Below are 21,991 nucleotides of genomic sequence, written 5' to 3' on the forward strand. Positions count from 1 at the left end.
CAAGGTTGGGGGCCATGGGATTTAGGGTTCACTTTTTCCAACCCAGTAATGGCTTACTCGCTTTAAAAACTGCAATCTACACAGAGACTCTGCATAACTGTGTTTTTCCCTCTGGGATAATGGAAAAAAAAAAAAGTACAAAATGGTTTCTTGTGGAATTTTCACTTTTAATAGCTTTAACAGTTACACGGCTTGCAAGTTAAATTCACTATAGACATTGCATATATAAATAAATGAACACAATGGATTCTGTAACATAGACTAGTTAGACCGATAAAAAATTACAATGCTGTGTTATTAGGAAGGAAAGGTAAGTTCGTGCTGCTGGAGGGAGTTTGGCAGTTAAGGGAACCTTCATGGGCAAAGCTCAGGCTGATGTTAAGTTGACCATAGACATTACAATCTTATTATACCATCTTATTTAGAGCTACCAATAATTAGGTTGTGTGAGCATACCTGGGAACTTTTTGAAGTGCCCAAGCTTTCTGGAGAATGGGGAGTTGGTTGGCAGCAGTAGCTGATGCAGGTTATGGAGGGTGGATGGTGAAGAGTTAGGGGGATGGCGGTGAAGTAAATGTGTTTGTGTTGCCTCTCTCCACTTCTCGGCTGGCATGGGGAATCTCCGGGGTATATCTCTGGGTGTCAGTCCTAAGAAGGGAAGGCCCTGCCTTCCCTTCACCACACCCCTGATTTCATTATAACCCACACTGCCCCCTTCTGGCCTATAAGCTTCTGTTATATTAAACTTTTTGAATTGCCCAAGCCAGAGATTTCAGGAGGGTGAGGAGTTGGTTGGCGGCAGTAGCTGATGCAGTTGGGTGGATGAGGAAGAGTGAGGGGGGTGGTGACGAAGGTGGGCGAATGAAGAAGAAGGGGATGTGTTTGTGTTCCTCTACTCGGCTGGCATGGGAAATTCTGGGGTATATCTCTGGGTGACAGTCCTAAGAAAGGAGTGCTCGGCCTTGCCTTCACCACATCCCAAATTCCATCATAACCCACACTGCCCCCTTCTGACCTATAAGCTTCTGGTATATTAAACCTTTGGAATTGCCCAAGCCAGAAATTTTGGAAAGGTGGGGAGGTGGTTGGTGGCAGTAACTGATGCAGGTGGGTGGATGAAGAAGAGTAAGGGGGGTGGCGATGAAGGTGGCGGTGAAAGTTGGTGAATGAAGAAGGGGATTGGTTTGTGTTCCCTTGCCTCCACCAATCCCCCAATTCCAACATAATCCCCACCACCCCCTTCTGACCTATAAAATGCTGGTAAGTTAAATATCAGCGACAGGCCAGAGACGAGCCAGTAAACCACATGAAAAGCCAGCATGTCCGGATGATATCCGGCAAGTTCCCAGGTATGTGTGTAAGGACTTGCCTGTTTGCATAATGAATTGGTTATATAGGCCCTTACATTAGAACTCTAAAGGAGATTATACAGAGATTGTGTAATCAGATTCCAATGGATTGGACAGATTTATTCGTGAATCAATAACACAAGATTATCCAATTATCTGACAAACTTCTAACACTGAAAACAACATAAAGGTTGGAGCTTAATGAAGAATAGGCAACTGGTAAATCCTCCAGCTTGAGAGACATGTTTATAGCATTGTTGGAGGTGACACAAACTTTGATGCAAAATCTTGCCGCTGGAGTCAGCTGCCAACCAGCAGCCACTCAAAACTGACATTGATATTTGGAGGTGTTGACTTATAAAAGAAAACTACAGTCAAAACCAAAAACCCTTGCAATGCGTACAGAGAATACACCCTACCTGATCAGTAGTTTCATACAGGCATTGCTGCAGTGTCCCAATCCACCCCAGTTCCTCCCATTCTCTTTTGCCAGCAATCTGTTGATCTGAGAACAATTATGATGCAGGAAATGAATTCCCAAACACACTCCCTACAGGCTTCTGGTTTTCTGTGCCCAAAACTAAAGCTTCATGTAAAAAAATACAGCATTAAGAGCTTTTTCTGTAACCAATCAGAATCAAATCCCCTTTGGGAGTTTGAAAGTGATGATACAGGAAGCAGAAAGAAGTTAAAGGCTTCAGGAAATAAACTCCCACTGACCCTGTGGGAAGCTCTCTAGATTCTGGCTAATGTGGATCACACAGAATGTATATTAAAATAATTTACGCAAAATGAATAGCTTTACAATTGATTTTACTTTTTCCCCTCAATTACTCTTTAGCAGACTTAAAGTATAACTAAAGGCAAACCTTTTTTTTTAGTTTTGGATAGAGGGGAGGTGGATTAGAACACTCGTCAGTTTTTATTGCTGTTTGTGTCCCCGTTAGGGAGACTCATCCTCTCTATTTGTCCTGTTTACTGATATAATCAAAAGTGAAAGTAAAAGAAAATCCCAAAATTTTGGGTTGTCCCCGGAAAAGTAACAGAGGGGAAATCTTCCAATGGGGACACTAGTTCTGGTGACCTGGGGTCCCCAAGAAATTCCTTTCATTTGCAGGGATTTCCTCTCACTTTTTCCCATTTCTGTATGGGACACAGATGACGGGAAACAAAAACGTGACAAGCGTTATAACCCTCCCTTGCTCTATCCAAAATGAAAAAAAAAAAGTTTGGCCTATAGTTCTACTTTAGGCTTTCGAAAATTCTATTTGACTTATTCAATAAAAAAAAAGTTTTTTTTTTTCCCTAAAATTAGGAATTTACACCAATCAAGTAGAACCCATCTTGTGTTTATCTGAAATAAAATAATGAGGAAGGTTGGGACTTTAAATAAGGCAAGTGCCACAACACTGGTAAAATGATTAGTACATGATAACATATTTATTGGTTAATTCATAATATATATATATATATATATATATATATATATATATATATATATATATATATATATATATATATATATATATATATATACACACACATACACACACACACATATACACACAGGTTAACATACTAAAAAAATATAGCTATAAATGATACTGTTGCAAGCTGATCTGTATTGTGTGTTGACATATAAATTCATAGATCACATTAAAAACTGAATAAAAAAGTAATTCAAAATTACAGAAATTTCATATATATGATATAAACGCATGATTAAATTATAACTGCATTAGAAGGCTCCGCGCGTTTCGTCATTTCCCACTTCTTCAGGAGCATGTATGCAGGATGTATATCTGTAAGAGATGTATAAATACCAATGTAGTCTAATAGTTCGACAAAAAGAGGGGTGGGGACAGGGGGGGGCAAAGAAAAAGAGACCCGCCAAAAAAACCTTCCCTACGTTACTCACAAATCAGCTCTGAGTTCAGCATGTGGCATTGTAGGCTGTGAGCTAGTGGAGGAGTCTGTCCCGTGAGCTGTGGTGATGTAGCTCGCAGAGACCAGGAAAGTGTATAGGCGAACTTGTAGGGGAATGGATGTCCCCATATCAGGGACAATTATAATGCTAAATAGCGCCTCCAAGGGGTTTCTGTGGAAGATAATTGTCTATAATATATATATATATATTTTATAATAAAAATTGCCATTAATAACCACTAATGTAGACCTAAGACTAATGGTTGCACTGGAGAAAGCAAAAAATAAATATAGTTTGTGTGAGGAATTGCAGCTGGGCGTTAACCTGGTAGATTTTGCTTTCACAACTTTTTTCATGCTATTTTTTTATTCTTTTAATTATGAAGTCCCATTTTGGGAAGGCTACCATGAGCCTATCACTCTTGTATTTCACTTGTCCTTGCTGTGCTCATCCTGGCCATGGCTTACTGTCACCTATTGCACGCTATTCCTATTGGTTGTCTTCATGATCCCTCTAGGGGGTACTGCACTGGGGGTACCACACTATCCTGTCTCACGTTGTTCTCGGGCTAACGCCCAACTGCAATTCCTCACATAGTACTTTTTTTCTTGCTTTCCCCGGTGCAACCATCAGTTTTAGGTCTACATTAGTGGTTATTAATAGCAATTTTTATTATTATTATATATATTTACGTAGGGAAGGTTTTTTGGTGAGTCTCTTTTTCTTTGCCCCCTCTGTCCCCTCCCCTCTTTTTGTTGAACTATTAGACTACATTGGTATTTATACATCTCTTACAGATACGCATCCTGCTATACCTGCTCCTGAAGAAGTGGAAATGACTCCACAAAACGTGCCGAGCCTTCCAATGCAGTTATAATATAATCATGCGTTTATATCATATATATATGAAATTTCGGTAATCTTGAATGACTTTTATTCAGTTTTTAATGTCATCTACAGATTTATATGTCAACACACAATACAAATCAGCTTGCAACAGTATCACTTATAGCTATATTTTTTTAGTATGTTAACCTGTATGTATATATATATATATATATATATATATATATATATATATATATATATATATATATATATATATATATATATAAATTAACCAATAAATATGTTATCAAGTACTAATCATTCTACCAGTTTTGTGCCACTTGCCTCATTTAAAGTCCCAACCTTCCTCATTATTTTATTTCAGATACCGTGATGGAGGCACATGACTTTAGGTTGTTATGGCTTCAAGTCATTGTAAAGTCTTTTTTTTTTTTCCTCTAAAAATAACAAACATGTTATACTTACCTGCCCTGTGTAATGGTTTTGCACAGAGCAGCTCAGCTCCTCCTCTTCTCGGGTCTCATGCCGGCGCTCCTGGCTCCTCCCCCCTGTTCAGTACCCCCACAGGATGCAGCTTGCTATGGGGGCACCCGAGCCCAGTGTGTCCATTCAAACACGGAGCCCTGGTTCAGCCCCGCCCCCTCTCTCTCCTGATTGGCTAAATGACTTTGATTGACATCAACAGGATCCAATGGCGCCGCTGCTGTTTCTCAGCCAATCAGGAGGAGAGTCCCGGACGGCCAAGGCACTCGTGGACATCGCTGGATAGGGACGGGGCTCGGGTAAGTATTAGGAGTGGCTGCTGCACACAGAATGTTTTTTATCCTAATGTATAGAATGCATTAAGATAAAAAAGCTTCTGATTTTACAACCACTTTCATTTAAAGCTCCCAAAACCCCTCTTTTCATTTACTTTGTATTGATCCGAGTTATCTGACGAGCATTTGGTAGTGGTGACTGCAATGAGTACAAGGAGCTCAGGTTACTGATCTGCAGAACAGAGTGACCTCCAGCCATTCAGCAGAATACGGCTCACCTGTAGGGATGAATAGGGCCATGGTGCCATGTGCAGTATGAAGAGGACCCCACAGGGATAGTCTCTTTGCAAAGACTATGCAGTGCCAGACAGAACCACTTAGTAAATATCACTGGAATAGGGAGGCATGTAAGGGGGGGGGGGGGGGGGGCATTGTCCTTTAAATTCAATATACACATAAGAGATTAAGAAATGTAATATATGTGCAGTAATGAATATTTCACTGCTCTGATTTAGAATTCAGAAGTAGCCTGAAAGGTGGATTTACACTATAAGTACACCCTTTAGAACTCAGAATTTAAACAGATGGTATTAGCAGCAATATTTACTGTATGCATGGGCAATTAAAAAGCATGGTAATGGTAATTGTCATTGTAAGCAATGTAAAAATACAATTGCAAAGAAACAGTGATTAGTCTGTTTTAGGTGGAGTGGGACAAGGGTTCAACCTCTACTCATTAGTGGTATGGCTGTGATGCAAGGCTGCGTTCTCCTTATATTACTATGGAAAACCCACTCAATAGGTCAGAAATACGGTATCATGTGTCCTCCATATAAATATACAGAGTGACGTCAGTAGCTCAGCTGAAAAAAAGTTAAATTTTAGATGTTGTGCGAGGTGGGGAAAAATGTCCACTTCTATCTCTTAGACAGCAGTGAAGCCATGGTGGAGATCAAACCTTGCCCCACTCCACCTAAACCAGAGACATATATTTTGGGTGAAGTTGTTCTTCAAAAGGTCGGTCCACCCAAAACTGATATTTCAGTATTTGGTAAAAGCTTATGGGTTAAACCATTTTTTTAATATATCTCAGATACTCCAATGATTGGATCTCTGCACATCTGCTGTGGTCATTATTGGGGGTTCCATTCTCTCTCTCTTGTATTTTTTTCTTTTATTTTAAGGGGGAAGTAACAGGAGGAGCTGGAACACAAAAAAGTGGGCAAGAAACCTTAAAACTCCCAAGTGGACAGGAACAGATTCAGAAATTATGGCAGGGAGATCTTGCATTTAGAGTTTCCAAAACATATAGTAAACTAGAGGCCTACAAAGCCCACCAGGCTTCACCTGCGCCTAAAATATCCATTTTGAGTGGACTTAACCTTTAATAACCTAAGCATGTGACTGTGCTCTGGCAAGTACCCGCTGGGCATCCTCTGACATGGCCTGCAGGCAGCGGGTAAGTACTAAATAACTGGCATGGAAAGCGATTCCTCCGGTAGCCAAAGGACCCAACAATGGGAATCTATGTAAAAACACTCCTGCAACTTCCAACCCAATGCCCGTGGAAGAGCCGAGCATTTTCCCAACAAGCTCCCGTGTTACTCCTTTTCCCGTGGGGCTCTGGATCTCTAACATAAGTGTGGGCACTGGAACCCCTGACTTATGGGACAGATTAGCTAATGAGTCGGCATCTAGGCCCAGTTCTTGGCGATAAGTGTCCAGACGTGCAGTCAGTAAGGACAGGTCGCATGCAAGTGCTACCCCAGGGATGGGTACGGTAGCCACCAGGCTGGAGAGCAAGGCTACCTTCCATACTTCTTGGGAAAGCGCCTCCATTTTTTTCTGAATGACTTCTGCAGAGAGGTTTGGGAGTGAAAGCATGAAGGCTCGCAACTTCTGGCTGGACAGCTTCTTCTCCAGAAAACTCAAAAAACTATGGAACTCAGGACCTGGAATCTTACTAGGAGACAGGACAAAGACGTCACTATCTTTTGCTCCTTGCTGGCTATCATCTTCACCACAGTCCTGGACAAAAGCACTTTTCTTTCCTTCTTTCTTCAATTCAAGAACTAAGGATTTGTAACTAGATGAGGCCTCTTGCCACGGTGTAAGGAACAACAGTGTGAAGTCATAGAGGTTGATGTGCACACTTTCTAGGTATTTCTTTGGCTGGGACTCCAGACTCTCCATCCCAGGGAGGTCCCACAGGCTGGCCTTGGGGTACTTTAGACAGGCATATTCTATGGGGTTTTCTGGGTTTCCACCATGAGCTGCTCCATCCTCCCCATCGATCACTCCCCGAAGGGAGTTTAGAATTGAGTGACGAAACTCAGGGTTACCACCCATCATCGCAAGGTCAAATCTAGTGTCCAGCAGAGAATCCAGGCTGCTCTGGATGAATCTGACCATCTCCGAAATCCCACCTCTCTCCAATGCAGACTGTAACTCGGCAATTTCTTCATAGCCAATCACTTCATACCCTTGTTGGGCAAGACAAAGAGGTCTGAGGAAAATTATATTGATGTTGGTTAACATGGTAGGTTATCAAAAGCACATTTTTAAAAAGATATATACGACATACTAGAAAAAACAAAGAACAATTAAAAAAAATATGTGTTCTATGGTCAAAGCTTAAACTTTCATTTTTTAACATCTGCATTACAATAGTTGCCCAAAAAAAAAAAAAAAAAGGCTAAAATGGTACTGCTCAAACGCCCCAGTATGTTGCTTCCAGGTGCTGGTTGGGCTGAACACATGTCAGACTCAATCAGGACTACAAAAAAATGGCTCCCGGCCGAACACTGTCCAAGCACACTAGCAATTATAACTATGTTGAAATGGCTTAAGCTTGGTTTCCATCTAACACATTTCACCGAATTTAGTGCTTAATAGCAGAGGCGCCATTTTGTTGTAGTATTATTATAGTAATACAAAGAATAGTAATTTCTGACAATCCAATATAAGCTTACTTGAAAAATCTCCTTTCATGTTGTGACTACTGCCTGTCTGCTGGTGTTCCATCACATTAGGCGACCAAATCAAATTTTGTAACGAAAGTGACATTCCATCATGGCCATCTTGGTACACCCCGCAGTCACCCACAGTAAGGATACAGTGAGAAGCCGCCAAGTGGACATCTTTTTACACCCACTGGAGCCTGCCATTTCACACTTATTTTTAAAAGTAAACTGAGCTTATATACTGAAATATAGTATTTGTAAATCTGTCTGGCTCTTTTGATTTTGAATTGTAAAAGCAGCGGTGTTCTGTCACATTAGCAAACCTGTGAGATGAGCAGTCTTGCCGCTGCTTCTCAAATTCAACATCAAAACAGTCAGACGGATTTCAAAATACTGTATTGCAGTATATAAGCTCAGTTTACTGGTAAAAATAACAGTGAAATGCCAGACTCAGATGGGTGTAAAAAAGATGTCCACTTGTCGCCTTCTCACTGTATCCTTACTGTGGGTGACTGCGGGTTATACCAAGATGGCCGTGACGGAACGTCACTTCTGTTACAAAATTTGATGGGTCGCCTAATCTGGTGGAACACTCGTTCTGTTTTTAAACAAATTCCTGGATTCCCTGCATGCTTTGCAGCTTCTCCTCTGCGGTTTAACTTTCAGTTTTTAAGGACTACATATCCCATGGTATCTTTCTGTCTGCAAGCAATGATTCTTGTACTGACTCCACCTACTGAAACTCCTCCTCTCGGCTCCTCCTCCTCTCGGGAAGCAGGCTCTGTGAATTGAGAGACAGCAGTGCCTACTTATACGGCATATAATTATTTTAAAATTTTGACTATAGATAAACTTAAAAAAAAATTACACACACTATAACTATGCTACCAAAATTAGTGTGTGCTGTAAATTGCCTCCAGCATTATTCCGGTTTCTTCTTGCTGAGGGCTGCCATTTTGCTGAAGCCCAAAGCCCCTGAGCAGCAGTAAGTTTTTAGTCAGTCAGCAGATTGGCCCCTACATTTTCAGCAGAGTGCCAAAAAATAGCGATCAACTGAACATGTGCAGAGCAGGGTGAGACTGTGAATTACTGGATTTTAAACAGTATAGGCACTTATTTTTTATGTTTTACATAACTACACCTGCAAAAGGGACCAGCCTGAAGTGATCTAGTTGGACTTCATTTTCCAATTTAACCATTTCAGCCCCGGAAGGATTTGTCCTTTAATGACTAGGCCATTTTTTGCAATACGGAACTGCATCGCTTCAACTGACAATTGCGCAGTCGTGCGATGTGGTACCTAAACAAAATTCATGTCCTTTTTTTCCCACAAATAGAGCTTTCTTTAGGTGGTATTTGATCACCTCTGTGTTTTTTTTTTTTTTTTTTTTGCGCTATAAACAAAGAGCGACAATTTTACAAAAAAAAAAAAATTTTTCACTTTTTGCTATAATATATATCCAAAAAAAAAAAAAATGAAAAAAAAAAAAATGTATTCATCAGTTTAGGCCAATATATATTCTTCTACATATTTTTGGTAAAAAAAAAAAAAAAAATCGTAATAGGCGTATATTGATTGGTTTGCGCAAAAGTTATCGCGTCTACAAACTATATTATAGATTTAGGGACTTTTATTTTTTTAATTGTTTTTACTAGTAATGGCGGCGATTTTTAGTGGGACTGCGACATTGCGCGGACAAATCTGACCCCAAATGGCACTTTTTGGGGACCAGTGACATTATTACATTGATCAGTGCTATAAAAATGCACTGATCAGTGTAAAAATGTCACTGGCAGGGAAGGGGTTAACACTAGGCGACGATCAAGAAGTTAAGTGTGTTCCGTGGGTGTGTTCTAACTGTAAGGGGGATGGGCTCACTGGGACATGACAGAGATCAGTGTTCCCCATCACTAGGAACAGAAGACCTCTGACATGTCCCCTGCCAGAACGGGGATCCGCTTGTTTACACAGGCAGATCCCCGTTCTGCCTCTGTACCAGGCGTTCGCGGGTCGCTGGCGGAGATCAAGTCTGCCTGACCCGCTGGCACGCTCCTGCAGCATGCAGTGGGAGCGAGAGCGTGCCGCCCGCAACTGCGCAAGCCGCCGTACAGGTACGGCGATTCGCGCAGCGCTGCCAACCTGCAGCAGTAAATGTACGTGACCTGGTCGGCAAGTGGTTAAAGAGGAGCTGTGTCCCCCTACCAAAGAATTAAAAGTAAGCAGCTACAAATACTGAATCTCCCCTCGACGAGGTCACCTGGAAGTGGGGATGGGTACCTGTCAAAAACAGGTACCTGCTCCCCCCCTCCCCCCCCTAAAGGTGCCAAATGTGGCATCGGAGAGGGGGAGGAAGCAAACAAGCAGAGCTTTCCCCTTTTGGGTGGAGCTCCGCTTTAAGGCTCACCGGCCCTTCTGTCACACATATGCATTAGTCAGTCGGTAAGAAGTGAATACATGTAGATCACATACAAAATAAAATATAGGTAGTACTAGTAGCCAATCATGCATTGCTAGTAGCCAATTATCCTTTGCCGCATGCGATGATGGGAGGAGACCAAAGTGGGTTGCTGCTCCTTCACTCTCCATTTAGAAGGCTGTGGGCAGGGATTGGCACCATTGTATTTTTTAGCTCTAAAAGAGAAAGAGGTGTCACCTGCAGAACTATGCTCAGAACCTGACTTATAAGGGGGCAAAAGGAGCAATTGCCCCCCCTCCCCGACAGAAGGGGCCCCCCTCTATACAAAAATGATATAAAATATATTTAAAATAAAAAAATAAATAATAAAATAAAAAACGTATAAAAAAACCTTTCTCTTATTAAATGTATCTTGGGAAGTAATATTTTGCCGGCCGTCATCTGTAAAACTCTGGACTGGTATATTGTATCCCTTTTCAAAAATGAATTTTTGGCGGGTCAAGCAAACCACACATAGTGCTCTATGACTGCATGTGTGTGGGCATGTTTGACCTCAGAATGACAATGTCTCATGCATTTAAAATGTGTGACTGTCACTGAGAATGTAAACCAACTCTGTGCATTAGGGGCCCCCAGAACCTGAAGTGCCCCAGGCCCCCCAAGGTCTAAATCTAGCTCTGGCTACACTTTCTGCCTGGGGTATATAAATCAAAAAACTAGCTGGACAGAATTGTAAATCCTTTGGCAGATAAGACAGTTCATATTAAAATGTCACTACCGCCATTTCTAAGACCTCCACCTACCCAGTCTTCTTACCTTCCACATTCTCTTGATGTGCTCTCTACCTCCGCCTTCAGCTTTGGGGTGTCTAGCTTATTTGGCTCAAAGCCAGACACCAAGAACAGCAGTGGAGCCTCTTCCTTGGTCATCTTGCTGAAAGGTTGTATGGTGACCATACGCAACGCGGACAGCACTTCCACCCGGTTGTACTCCTCCTTCATCCTCCTCTTCAGGGTATGGAGGTTGCAGTCCACTTTAGTGCGTACAAGACAGAGCCGTTTGCCCTGGTTGAAGGCACTGCTAGCCAAGTCAACATGAGCTTGTGAAAACTGACCGTCAGTAACCAGAAGAAGGAGGTCCGCTTCAGAGATCCACTTTTCAGGACAGCCGTCTTCTAGAGGAAGCTCCCAGAGAGTCAAACCTGGGTGGGAAGGATGAAGGTACAGCAATGGTCCACCAGGCCTTGTAGGATGCAGGAAAGCTGCTCTTGAATGCTGACTGTTCTCTGTGAAGCCCAGAAGGGCCTGTATCAGGACAGTTTTCCCTACACCAGGACCACCTGCAACCGCCACTGAAAAGTCCCAGCAATCTTCAGGAGGAGAGCCATCAGGATCATCAGACTCTTCTCTGGTAGCCACAACTATCTCAACTTCACGTTCCGTAAGACTTAGCTCACTGAAAGTTTCCATAACCTGCAAGAAAAAGTTTTTTTTTTTTTTTTTAAAATACTATTTTGGAAACAAAAACATAGAATTTTTTTCTTAGCCATGTTACTGCAGCAAATTTGGACAAATAAGTTTTTAGGAATAAGAAGATGTGTTCCACCAACAATATTAGAAAAGGTTTAACCAGTTGAGCTCCAGAAGATTTTAACCCCTTCATGACCAGGTATTTTTTTTCTATTTAGCACTGCGCTAATTTAACAGGTAATTGCGCGGTCAAGCAACAATGTACCCAAACTAAATTTATATATAGTTTTTTTCACACAAATAGAGCTTTCTTTTTTTGTGTGATATAAATGAAAAAAGACAAAAATAAAATAAAAAAAAAAACCAATACATTTTTACTTTCTAATCTAATTTTTACTAATCTAATTTTTCATACATTTTGGCCAAAATGTATTCTGCTACATGTAATGATAAAAAAAGAAAAAAAAGTAAAACAAAAAATCTAGTATATATACTAGATTTTTTATTTATACTAGTAATGGCGGTGATCAGTGACTTATAATGGGAACGCGAGTGCGGTGGGCAATCTGACACAAACTGACGCTGGGGGGAAATTACATCACCAGTGACACTAATACTGTAAAAATACCTGTGATAATACCAGCCCTCAAAATTTCCAATCACCTGCTCGCAATAGGTGAGTGGAAATAAGCTGAGGGTGAGTGTGGAGCCCGGAGCCGCAGGCGGGGTTGAATGCGAGCCGATTCTCCTGCTAGCCTCCGCCCTGTCATACAGCGGGAGTCGGCAAAAAAATTAGATGAGGTGGGGGCGGGGAGGGCGGTTGGGTGGGGGCTGCCAAACTTTACTTTTCCTATTAACAAGCTGGTGATTGGTTGCTCAGACCGCCTAGATGTGTATAGTCCTGTAATGGTGGGTGGTCGTTGAGACGGTAAAACCGTGGCTCAGCATAACAAGGACTCAGGTGTTCTAATCCCTCGCCACTCTATTCAATACTATAAAAAAAATTGCATTTAGTTTAAGTGCCTGCTATATTTTGGTAGACAAATTGGTTCTTTGGATTTGTTCGCAAGGTAATACATTTTCCAGGAACCAGGTAATATCTGCTTCCAGCGACGGATGGAATGAAACAAGTCCACCTACATGATCGTGACTGTTGGGTGAAAGCCATACCATGGAATTTAATTAAAAGTAGCAATCCTCAACTGCAAAACTTCTCTTCTCGTGGGATTTGTCCATCCCTGTCTTACACCAGCTATTTCATGACTGGTGGAGCTCAACAGGCTCTGAATTCTCAGAGGGTTTGGCTCATAGTCTGTTCGGTCTATAAACGGGAAGAGCCTCTATATTATATATTATTCCATCCAGAGTTGGACAAATCCCAGAAGCCTGGTAAGCAATGCTCATCAAAAATGAATGCCATAACCTCCTCACTCTTCTGAACCTTACCTATTGTTATCAAAGGTCCTGGCTCATTACAACCGCCTGCTGGGTAATCATCTGGATTGAATGGTTCCTGTATTCTACAATAATTTTTCCACCTCTGGGCAATTTCTGTCCAGGGGAGCAGTTACATTTTTTTCATTTTTCGAAAGAGCAGGAAAAGGTTAGAGCTCCAGCCAGACGTATACCGATCAGCTATAACATTATTGAATAACAATGATTATCTACTGTAGTTACAATGGTATCGGGACGTGGATAGTATATATTAGGAAGCAAGTAAACATGTTGTCCCTTAAGTTGGGGGCTGTGTAGCCACAGACCGGTTAGGGTGCCCAAGCTGACCCGTGTAGACAGCCAAAAGTGCCTACAATGGGTATGTGAGCATCAGAACTGGGCCACAGAGCAATGGAAGAAGGCGGTCTGTTCTCATTAATCACATTTTCTTTTACATCGTGTGGACTGCTGGGTGTGTGTGCATCACTTACCTAGGGAAGAGATGTCACCAGAATGCAGAATGGGAAGAAGACAAGTCCGAGACGATACATGTACCCCCTACATAAACATTGTTGGTGACCTCGTACATCCCTTCATGAAAATGGTATTCCATGATGGCAATGGCCTGTTTCAGCAGGACAATGTGCCCTGCCACACTGCAAAAATGGTCTGAACAACACAACAATGAGGTGTCGACTTGGCCTCCACATTCTCCAGATCTCAATCCAATCAAGCCTCTGTGGGATGTGCTGGAAAAACAAGTCAGGTTCATGGAGACCACGGTTTGTCGTGTATGGAGCCGCTTAGCTGCAGACTGGTCAGGATGCCCATGCTGACCCGTGTCCACGGCCAAAAGTGTCTACAATGGGCCCGTGAGCATCAGAACTGGACCATGGAGCAATGGAGGAAGGTGGCCTGGTCTGATGAATTCAAAATTGTTTTGAGGAACACAACAGGCTTGAGGTGTTGACTTGGTAAGTAAATTCTCAAGATCTCAATTCAAATCGAGCATCTGTGAGATGTGGTGGAAAAACAAGTCCGATCCATGGAGGCCCCACCTCACAACTTACAGGACTTAAAGGATCTGCTACCGATGGCTTGGTGCCAGATACCATGGCATACCTTCAGAGGTCTAGCGGCGTGCATGCCTCAATGGGTCAGGGCTATTTTTTGGCTCCTCCCCAGCCACACTCCCCTCTGATGCGTTTCGCCCAGTGTCAGGGGGCGTGGCTGGAGAGGAGCCAAGGCTGAGGTTGTTTATTACTATCCTTTGAGACTGGCAGAAAAGGGGAGCCTACTCGATATTAGGTGGGACATCATAATGTTATGGTTGATCGGTGTATAATTCTATTGGTCATTCTTAGGTCTAATACACTTGAGCAGGTTTGGCCTATCAGTGCCAAATCCTGGTGTTTTTGGGCGCACGGGAGGCACATGTGCAGCATCCAGCTCAAATATATGACAGGCTATGTTGGAGCTGGATGGGGCACCATGTGGTACATGCATTCAGGGCCATTTACGTTCAAGGACATATGCCCCAAACACTGGAATTTTGCTTTCAGGACATACGTTGTACGTCTCTGATTGCATATGGGGTAGGACGTTGCACCTGTCGGATCAGGCTCCCAAAACATGGGATTTCGTGGGGACAAGCCAAACTGCCTGTGTGCCTTATTGAGGGTCGAATTGGGGGGGAACTCTCTCCAATGGGGGCCAAAAATGCATTGAATCCAATGAACTCCTTAAAACCATAAACTTCTACAATAACAGGTGCCATGGTGAGCCACTGATGGATGGCACCGTCAAAGGAGTCCAACAAACAAACAGTGAAATGTCACCAGAACGCCACGCAGAATACATAACAAGCCTTTTCTTTATTTATTGTCACAGACCAAACAGTGATGTTTTGGGGCCACCGAGGACCCCTTACTGTCACTACTGCCGGAGGAAAGGGTCCTCAGTGGCCCCGAAATGTCACAAAATTTCCCGATTTGTATTCTATATGGTGTGCCGGTGACATTTCACTGTTTGATTCTCTACAATAGGGACACAGACAAAAAAAAAAACACGAATTTAAATTTTTAGTAGAGCGAGGATGTGTTAGGAATTCTAATATTTTAAATGTTGTCTGTGCCTTCTTGTCCTAGTCACTACCGCCCCGAACAGAAAAATAAAACTGGAAGATATTTTCTTCCCCAATTGATCCAATGCCCAAATAAAATTGACTGGAAATGTGCGAACAACAGCGGAGCTAGCCATTGATCTGTCCTGAGTACAAATCTGACAGCCGCCGTAACTATATTTGTACACATTGTAACTATATAACTATGTTTGTACACATTGTGCGTACAGCATTGAGCTCCGTCAGTAAAAAACGACTGATTCTCACTGGCGGCCACCCCTGGCCACCCATGTGAATGTAGCCAGACCCTCTTCTATAATCAGTGTAAGACTGCGGCACTCCTGACAGCCCAAACTCAAAGGATAGTAAGGAACGGCCTCAGCCTTGTCTCCTCCCCAGCCACGCCCACTGACGCATTTCGCCCAGCATCAGGGGGCGTGGCTGGGGAGGACCCACGGCTGAGGTTGTTCATTACTATCCTTTGAGTTTGAGTTTGGGCTGTCAGGAGTGGGGCTCTCTTACATTGCTTATACATGCTACTTCTGGATGAGTATTAGAGATGCCAACACCATAGGCGTATGCATGGGGTGTGTCAGGTGTGCCTGGGCACACCCTAATCACCCCCCGTGGGCATTAGCATTATCCGTTATCCCCTGAAGACATCAATGGACAAAATGTGTTGGGGCGGAGCCTTTGGCAGCGACGTCATCACGTAAGGCCGCAGATTCAAGCAGCATGTGAGTCTTGTGTCCTATTCTTAATGCTATACTTGTCTACACTATTGTAAGTGCATAAACATTTAATAAATGATTTTTATGCCTAGTAATGCACTATAGCGTGCTTAATTTCTCTTCTTACATATCAAAATACCTGTCATTGCGGTTGCATCTGATCGAGTGGTGAGCAGCTATTAAACAGGGGCACTTAATGTCCAACGCGCATTAGCCCTCAAGGCTCAGTCGGGCAGAGGTACTGGATGCCATTTGGATGCGAATAAGCATATAGAGCCTTTTTCCTATATATATATATATATATATATATATATATATATACACACACACACACACACACACACACATACATACACACTATATTACAGAAAGTATTGGGAAGGCTGTCCACAAGGTTTAGGAGTGTGTCTTTGGGAATGTTTGACCATTCTTCCAGAAGCACATTTGTGAGGTCAGGCACAGATGTTGGATGAGAAGGCCTGGCTCACAGTCTCTGCTCTAATTCACCCCAAAGAGGTCCTATCGGGTTATGGTCAGGGCTCTGTCCAGGCCAGTCAAGTTCCTCCACCCCAAACCCGCTCATCCATGTCTTTGGGACCTTGCTTTGTGCACTGGTCCACATTATTTGGTGGAGGAGGGATTATGGTGTGGGGTTGTTTTCAGGGGAACAGTTTGGGGATGGCCCCTTCCTGTTCCAACATGACTGCGCACCAGTACACAAAGCAAGGTCCATAAAGACATGGATGTGCGAGTTTGGGGGGGAGGAACTTGACTGGCCTGACCTCAACCCAATAGAACACCTTTGGGTTGAATTACAGCGGAGACTGCGAGCCAGGCCTTCTCGTCCAACATCAGTGCCTGACCTCACAAATGCGCTTCTGGAAGAATGGTCAAACATTCCCATAGACACACTCCTAAACCTTGTGGACAGCCTTCCCAGAAGAGTTGAAGCTGTTATAGCTGCAAAGGGTGGGCCAACTCAATATTGAACCCTTACGGACTAAGATTGGGATGCCATTAAAGTTAAAGGGGTTGTAAAGGTAAACATTTTTTCACCTTAATGCATTCTATGCATTAAGGTGAAAAAACTACTGACAATACCGCCGCCCCCAGCCCCCCCGTTTTACTTACCTGACCCCTCGAAGGTCGGCTGCTCGTTCCCGACATCCATTCCGCTGCTCAGCCTGGCCGCTGATTGGCTACAGTGGATGGATTGGAAGCAGCGCAGCCATTGGCTCGCGCTGCTGTCAATCACATCCAATGATGCGGCGCGCTGGGGGGCGGGGCCGAGTGATGCAGCGAGCGGCTATAGCCGCCGGCTGTATCACGGGAGCGCGCCCGCAACAACTAACCACCATGCGAGGGAGCTCGCATTGAGGTGGTTAGTTCTTGTGGGGAGGAGCTGAAACAGCCGCCGAGGGACCCCAGAAAAGCAGGTTCGGGGCCACTCTGTGCAGAACGAGCTGCACAATGAAGGTAAGTATAACACGTTTGTTATTTTTAAAAAATAAAAAAATTACCTTTACAACCCCTTTAATTTGTGTGTAAAGGCAGGTGTCCCAATAGTTTTGGTAATATAGTGTACTTTAAATAACATAACAGTAGGGCCTCATTCACATGGGCCATGTTTAACCCAACTCAACTTAACATTGAACCCTACCGACTAAGACTGGGATACTAAAGGTTTTTGTTTTTTTTTTTAAATAACAAACATGTTTTACTTACCGGCTCTGTGCAAGGGTTTTGCATAGAGCGGCCCCGATCCTCCTCTTCTAGGGTCCCCCATCAGTGCTCCTGGCTCCTGCATCGTGTGCCCCCCTGGAGGCTTTCCCTGGGGGCACTCGTGCGGACGCATTCCCGAGTCCTACTGCTGTGTCCATTGACACAGACAGGAGGACTCGGACTCGGCCCCGCCCCCCGGGTCACTGGATTGCACGGCCTCCAGACCTTAACCCGATAGAACACCTTTGGGATGAATTAGAGTGGAGACTGCGAGCCAGGCCTTCTCATCCAACATCCGTGCCTGACCTCACAAATGTGCTTCTGGAAGAATGGTCAAACATTCCCATATACACACTCCTAAACCTTGTGAACAGCCTGTTATAGCTGCAAAGGGTGGGCCAACTCAATATTGAACCCTACGGACTAAGACTGGGATGCCATTAAAGTTCATGTGAGTGTAAAGGCAGGGGTCCCAATACTTTAGTATAGATATGAGATTACAGGGTCACCGGAGGAATGAGGATATGTAATCAGAATACAAGGAGATTATTACAGGCCGGGTACAGGATCACATCTGATTATTGAGTATAGGTAGAAGAGTAAAGCATGCAGAGGAGGAAAACTACATATACAGTATAAAATAACACTAATCATAGTCCAGGAGATGGTTACAGGATGAGTGCAGATTACAGCAAATATATCAGATTATGGGATGCATGGAAGGAAAAGGACATACAGTATATAATATTGTAATTAGCGTACAGGGGATTATTAGATGCTGGGTGCAGGGTTATAAGTAATATAATATATTATGGGGTGCGGAGGAGGCGAGGGATCATATATCAGAGTACAGGGGATTATTAGATGCTGGGTGCAGGGTTATAAGTAATATAATATATTATGGGGTGCGGAGGAGGCGAGGGATCATATATCAGAGTACAGGGGATTATTAGATGCGGGGTTATAAGAAATATAATATATTATGGGATGCAGAGGAGGCAAAGGACACACATCAGAGTACAGGGGATTATTAGATGCTGGGTTATAAGAAATATAATATATTATGGGATGCAGAGGAGGCAAGGGACATCTATCAGAGTACAGGGGATTATTATAGGCGAGTGCACAATTATATGGAATAATACAGATTATGGGATGCAGAGGAGAAAAGGGACATATATTGGGGGATTATTAGATGCTGGGTTATAAGAATTTGAATATATTATGGGATGCAGAGGAGGAAAGGGACATCTATCAGTGTACAGGGGATTATTAGATGTTGGGTTATAAGAAATATAATATATTATGGGATGCGAAGGAGGCAAGGGACATACATCAGAGTACAGGGGATTATTAGATGCCAGGTGCGGGGTTATAAGTAATTAATATATTATGGGATGCAGAGGAGGCGAGGGACATACATCAGAATACAGATGATTATTAGATGCCAGGTGCGGGGTTATAAGTAATATAATATATTATGGGATGCAGAGGAGGCGAGGGATTTACATCAGAGTACAGGGGATTATTAGATGCTTGGTTATAAGTAATATATTATGGGATGCAGAGAAGGCAAGGGGCATCTATCAGAGTACAGGGAATTATTACAGGCGGGTGCACAATTATATGAGATTATGGGATGGTGGGAGGAGGACAGGGACACATATAACACGGTGAGCAGGGTACAGGAAATTATTACATGCTAGGTCTACAATTACATGAAATATAACATATTATGGGATGCTAGGGACACACATAACACTGTAAACAAATTAAAGGGGATTATTAGATGCTGGGTGCGGAGTTATAAGAAATATAACATATTATGGGATGTGGAGGAGGCGAGGGACACATATCAGAGTACAGGGGATTATTACAGGCGGGTGCACAATTTAATGAAATATAACATATTATGGGATGCCAGGGAGGATTGGGACACATATAACACCGTACACAAAGTAAAGGCCATTATTAGATGCTGGGTATAGGATTACATGAACTATAACATATTATGGGATGCCAGGGAGGCTAGGGACACAAATAACACCGTACACAAAGTACAGGCCATTATTAGATGCTGGGTATAGGATTACATGAACTATAAGATATTATGGGACACGGGGGAGGACAGGGACACACATAACACTGATCAGAGTAGAGGGGATTATTAGATGCTGGGTATTTATTACAATTACATGAAATATAACATAATATGGGATGCAAGGGGGAGGACAGGGACACATATCACACTGTGATGAGAGTACAGGGGATTATTGCAGAGGAATATATGGGATGGGATAGGCAGAGGCTATCACAGGGCAGGGTGGGGTGCAGGTTATGTCTATATCAGAGCCCCCCACTCCCCTCCTCACTGGTCATAGGGTGCAGCAGCTGGTCCTCCTGATGGATGGAGGGGCCCCCTGGATTTTTAGGGCCCGGATTTCCTCTGCAGGCAGCTCATATACAGATTTGCTGTGTCTGTCCTTCTCTCCTCCTCCAGCCTCTCACATGTTCCTGTTTTGCTCCCTCCTCTATGCAGTGTCATTGTATTCCCCCTCCCAGATCAGACCAGGCCTGTCTGCTTCTCTCTACAGTCTCCCCATCCAGCTCTGCTCAGCAGGCAAGTATATGACAAACATGCATGCCATGGGGGGGATATATAGTATATAGCATTATCCTCACCCTCTTCCTTGTCCCTGTTGCTATAGCATTGCTTGCAGGTTTTTTTGAGGCCCATGCCAGGTGCAGATGGGTCCTGTGGTCTGTCTTTATGGAGGCCTCTGGTGCTGTTTGCAATTTGCTGTTTCACCCTCCCATCATCATTGGGGCAGCCCATAGAATTCTGTTGTCACCATAACGGTTTTGTTTTGTCTTCCTCTGGATCATCAGAAGGTTTCATGTAAATATTGCCAGTTGATGTTTATACATATTTGTATGTAAATATTGGCATCTAACGTCAATATCGTCACTGGTAACCGTTATGTTGTAGGTCATCGCCCTTTTCTCACTGAAAGTGACACCAATACCTCGTACACGCGTTCCGATGATCGGATGATAAAAATCGCTTTCGGATTGATCGTTTGATTAATCTGATCGTTAGTACACAGCTTTCGACGGCCGATCACGACAGTCCGTCCAACAAAATCCGAAGGGACAAACACGAAAACTTTGCTCGGGTGACAGCCCATCATTAAGGATGAGCTCCGGCGTGTTCGCACGCTCCACGTGCAGAGCCCGCCAGGAAGTCGGCACGGCGCTGCGCTAATCACAGGCAGTGAGACATTTTTCCCGATGTGCGGCTGCGGAGATCAGGAAATGTCTCACTGCCTGTGATTAGCGCAGCGCCGTGCCGACTTCCTGGAGGGCTCTTAACGTGGAGCGTGCGAACACGCCGGAGCTCATCCTTACCCATCATACGACAATTGTTTAATCAGTACGGTATGCGCCTGCTAAAAATCGATAGACGAACACCACGCATGATCGAAAATAAACCAGAAGGACACAGGGGTCACACGTATTTGACATCATTTCAAATACGTAGCTACGCACAGCGGAAGGTTTTTCCAGAATCATACGACAAAAATCTTACTTTTCATAGAGCACATTTTCTACTGTTGTATTCGATATTAGTTTTATGCAAAACAAAATGCGAACGATACGTCGTACAATAATCGTAACGTGTGTACGAAGCATAAAGGTTCGTGTTTTTTTTTTTTTTAAAATAACAAACATATCATACTTACCTCCACCGTGCAGCCCGTTTTGCACAGAGTGGCCCCAAACCTCGACTTCTGGGGTCCCTCGGGATCGGTGGCTCCTCCCCACATCAGATAAACCCCTACGAGAAGCGCTCTCCCAGGGGGTTACCTTGCGGGCGCACTCCCGAGTCCAGCATTCGGCTTCCATAGAGGCCGAATGCAGGACTCGGCCCCGCCCCCTGATGCTCGCGTCATTCTGCGCTGCTATCAAGCTATCCAATCAAGAGCTGAGAACCCCGGGCAGAGAGAGAGCGCGTCCCAGTGGGTCAAGTTCAAGAGTTCAGGTAAGTAAAATGGGGGGGGGCGTTCGCTAAAAGGTGTTTTTTCACCTTAATGCATAGGATGCATTAAAGCGGAATTCCACCCAAAAATTTTACTTCCGCTTTTTGGAATACCCCCCCGATGTCCATTTGGCACCTTTCAAGGGGGAAGGGGGAGCAGATACCTGTCTAATATAATAATAATAATAATAATAATATAAACCTAGATAGC

General features: G+C 43.5%; 1 protein-coding gene across 1 annotated transcript; it reads right to left on the minus strand.

Annotated features, from left to right (window-relative positions):
* Window positions 1–4,416: 4,416 nt before the first annotated feature.
* Window positions 4,417–20,275, minus strand: LOC141110566 (interferon-inducible GTPase 5-like). The gene is made up of 3 exons (XM_073601968.1): window positions 20,114–20,275; window positions 11,080–11,735; window positions 4,417–7,389 (listed from the first exon to the last, which is right to left on the minus strand). Exons 2-3 carry the CDS (start codon window positions 11,730–11,732, stop codon window positions 6,276–6,278), a joined length of 1,767 nt encoding a protein of 588 aa, XP_073458069.1. The 5' UTR covers window positions 11,733–11,735; window positions 20,114–20,275; the 3' UTR covers window positions 4,417–6,275.
* Between the last annotated feature and the right edge of the window lie 1,716 nt (window positions 20,276–21,991).

Source organism: Aquarana catesbeiana, linkage group LG10 (assembly GCF_042186555.1).
Source record: "Aquarana catesbeiana isolate 2022-GZ linkage group LG10, ASM4218655v1, whole genome shotgun sequence".
In the NCBI taxonomy this organism is placed as follows: Eukaryota; Metazoa; Chordata; class Amphibia; order Anura; family Ranidae; genus Aquarana; species Aquarana catesbeiana.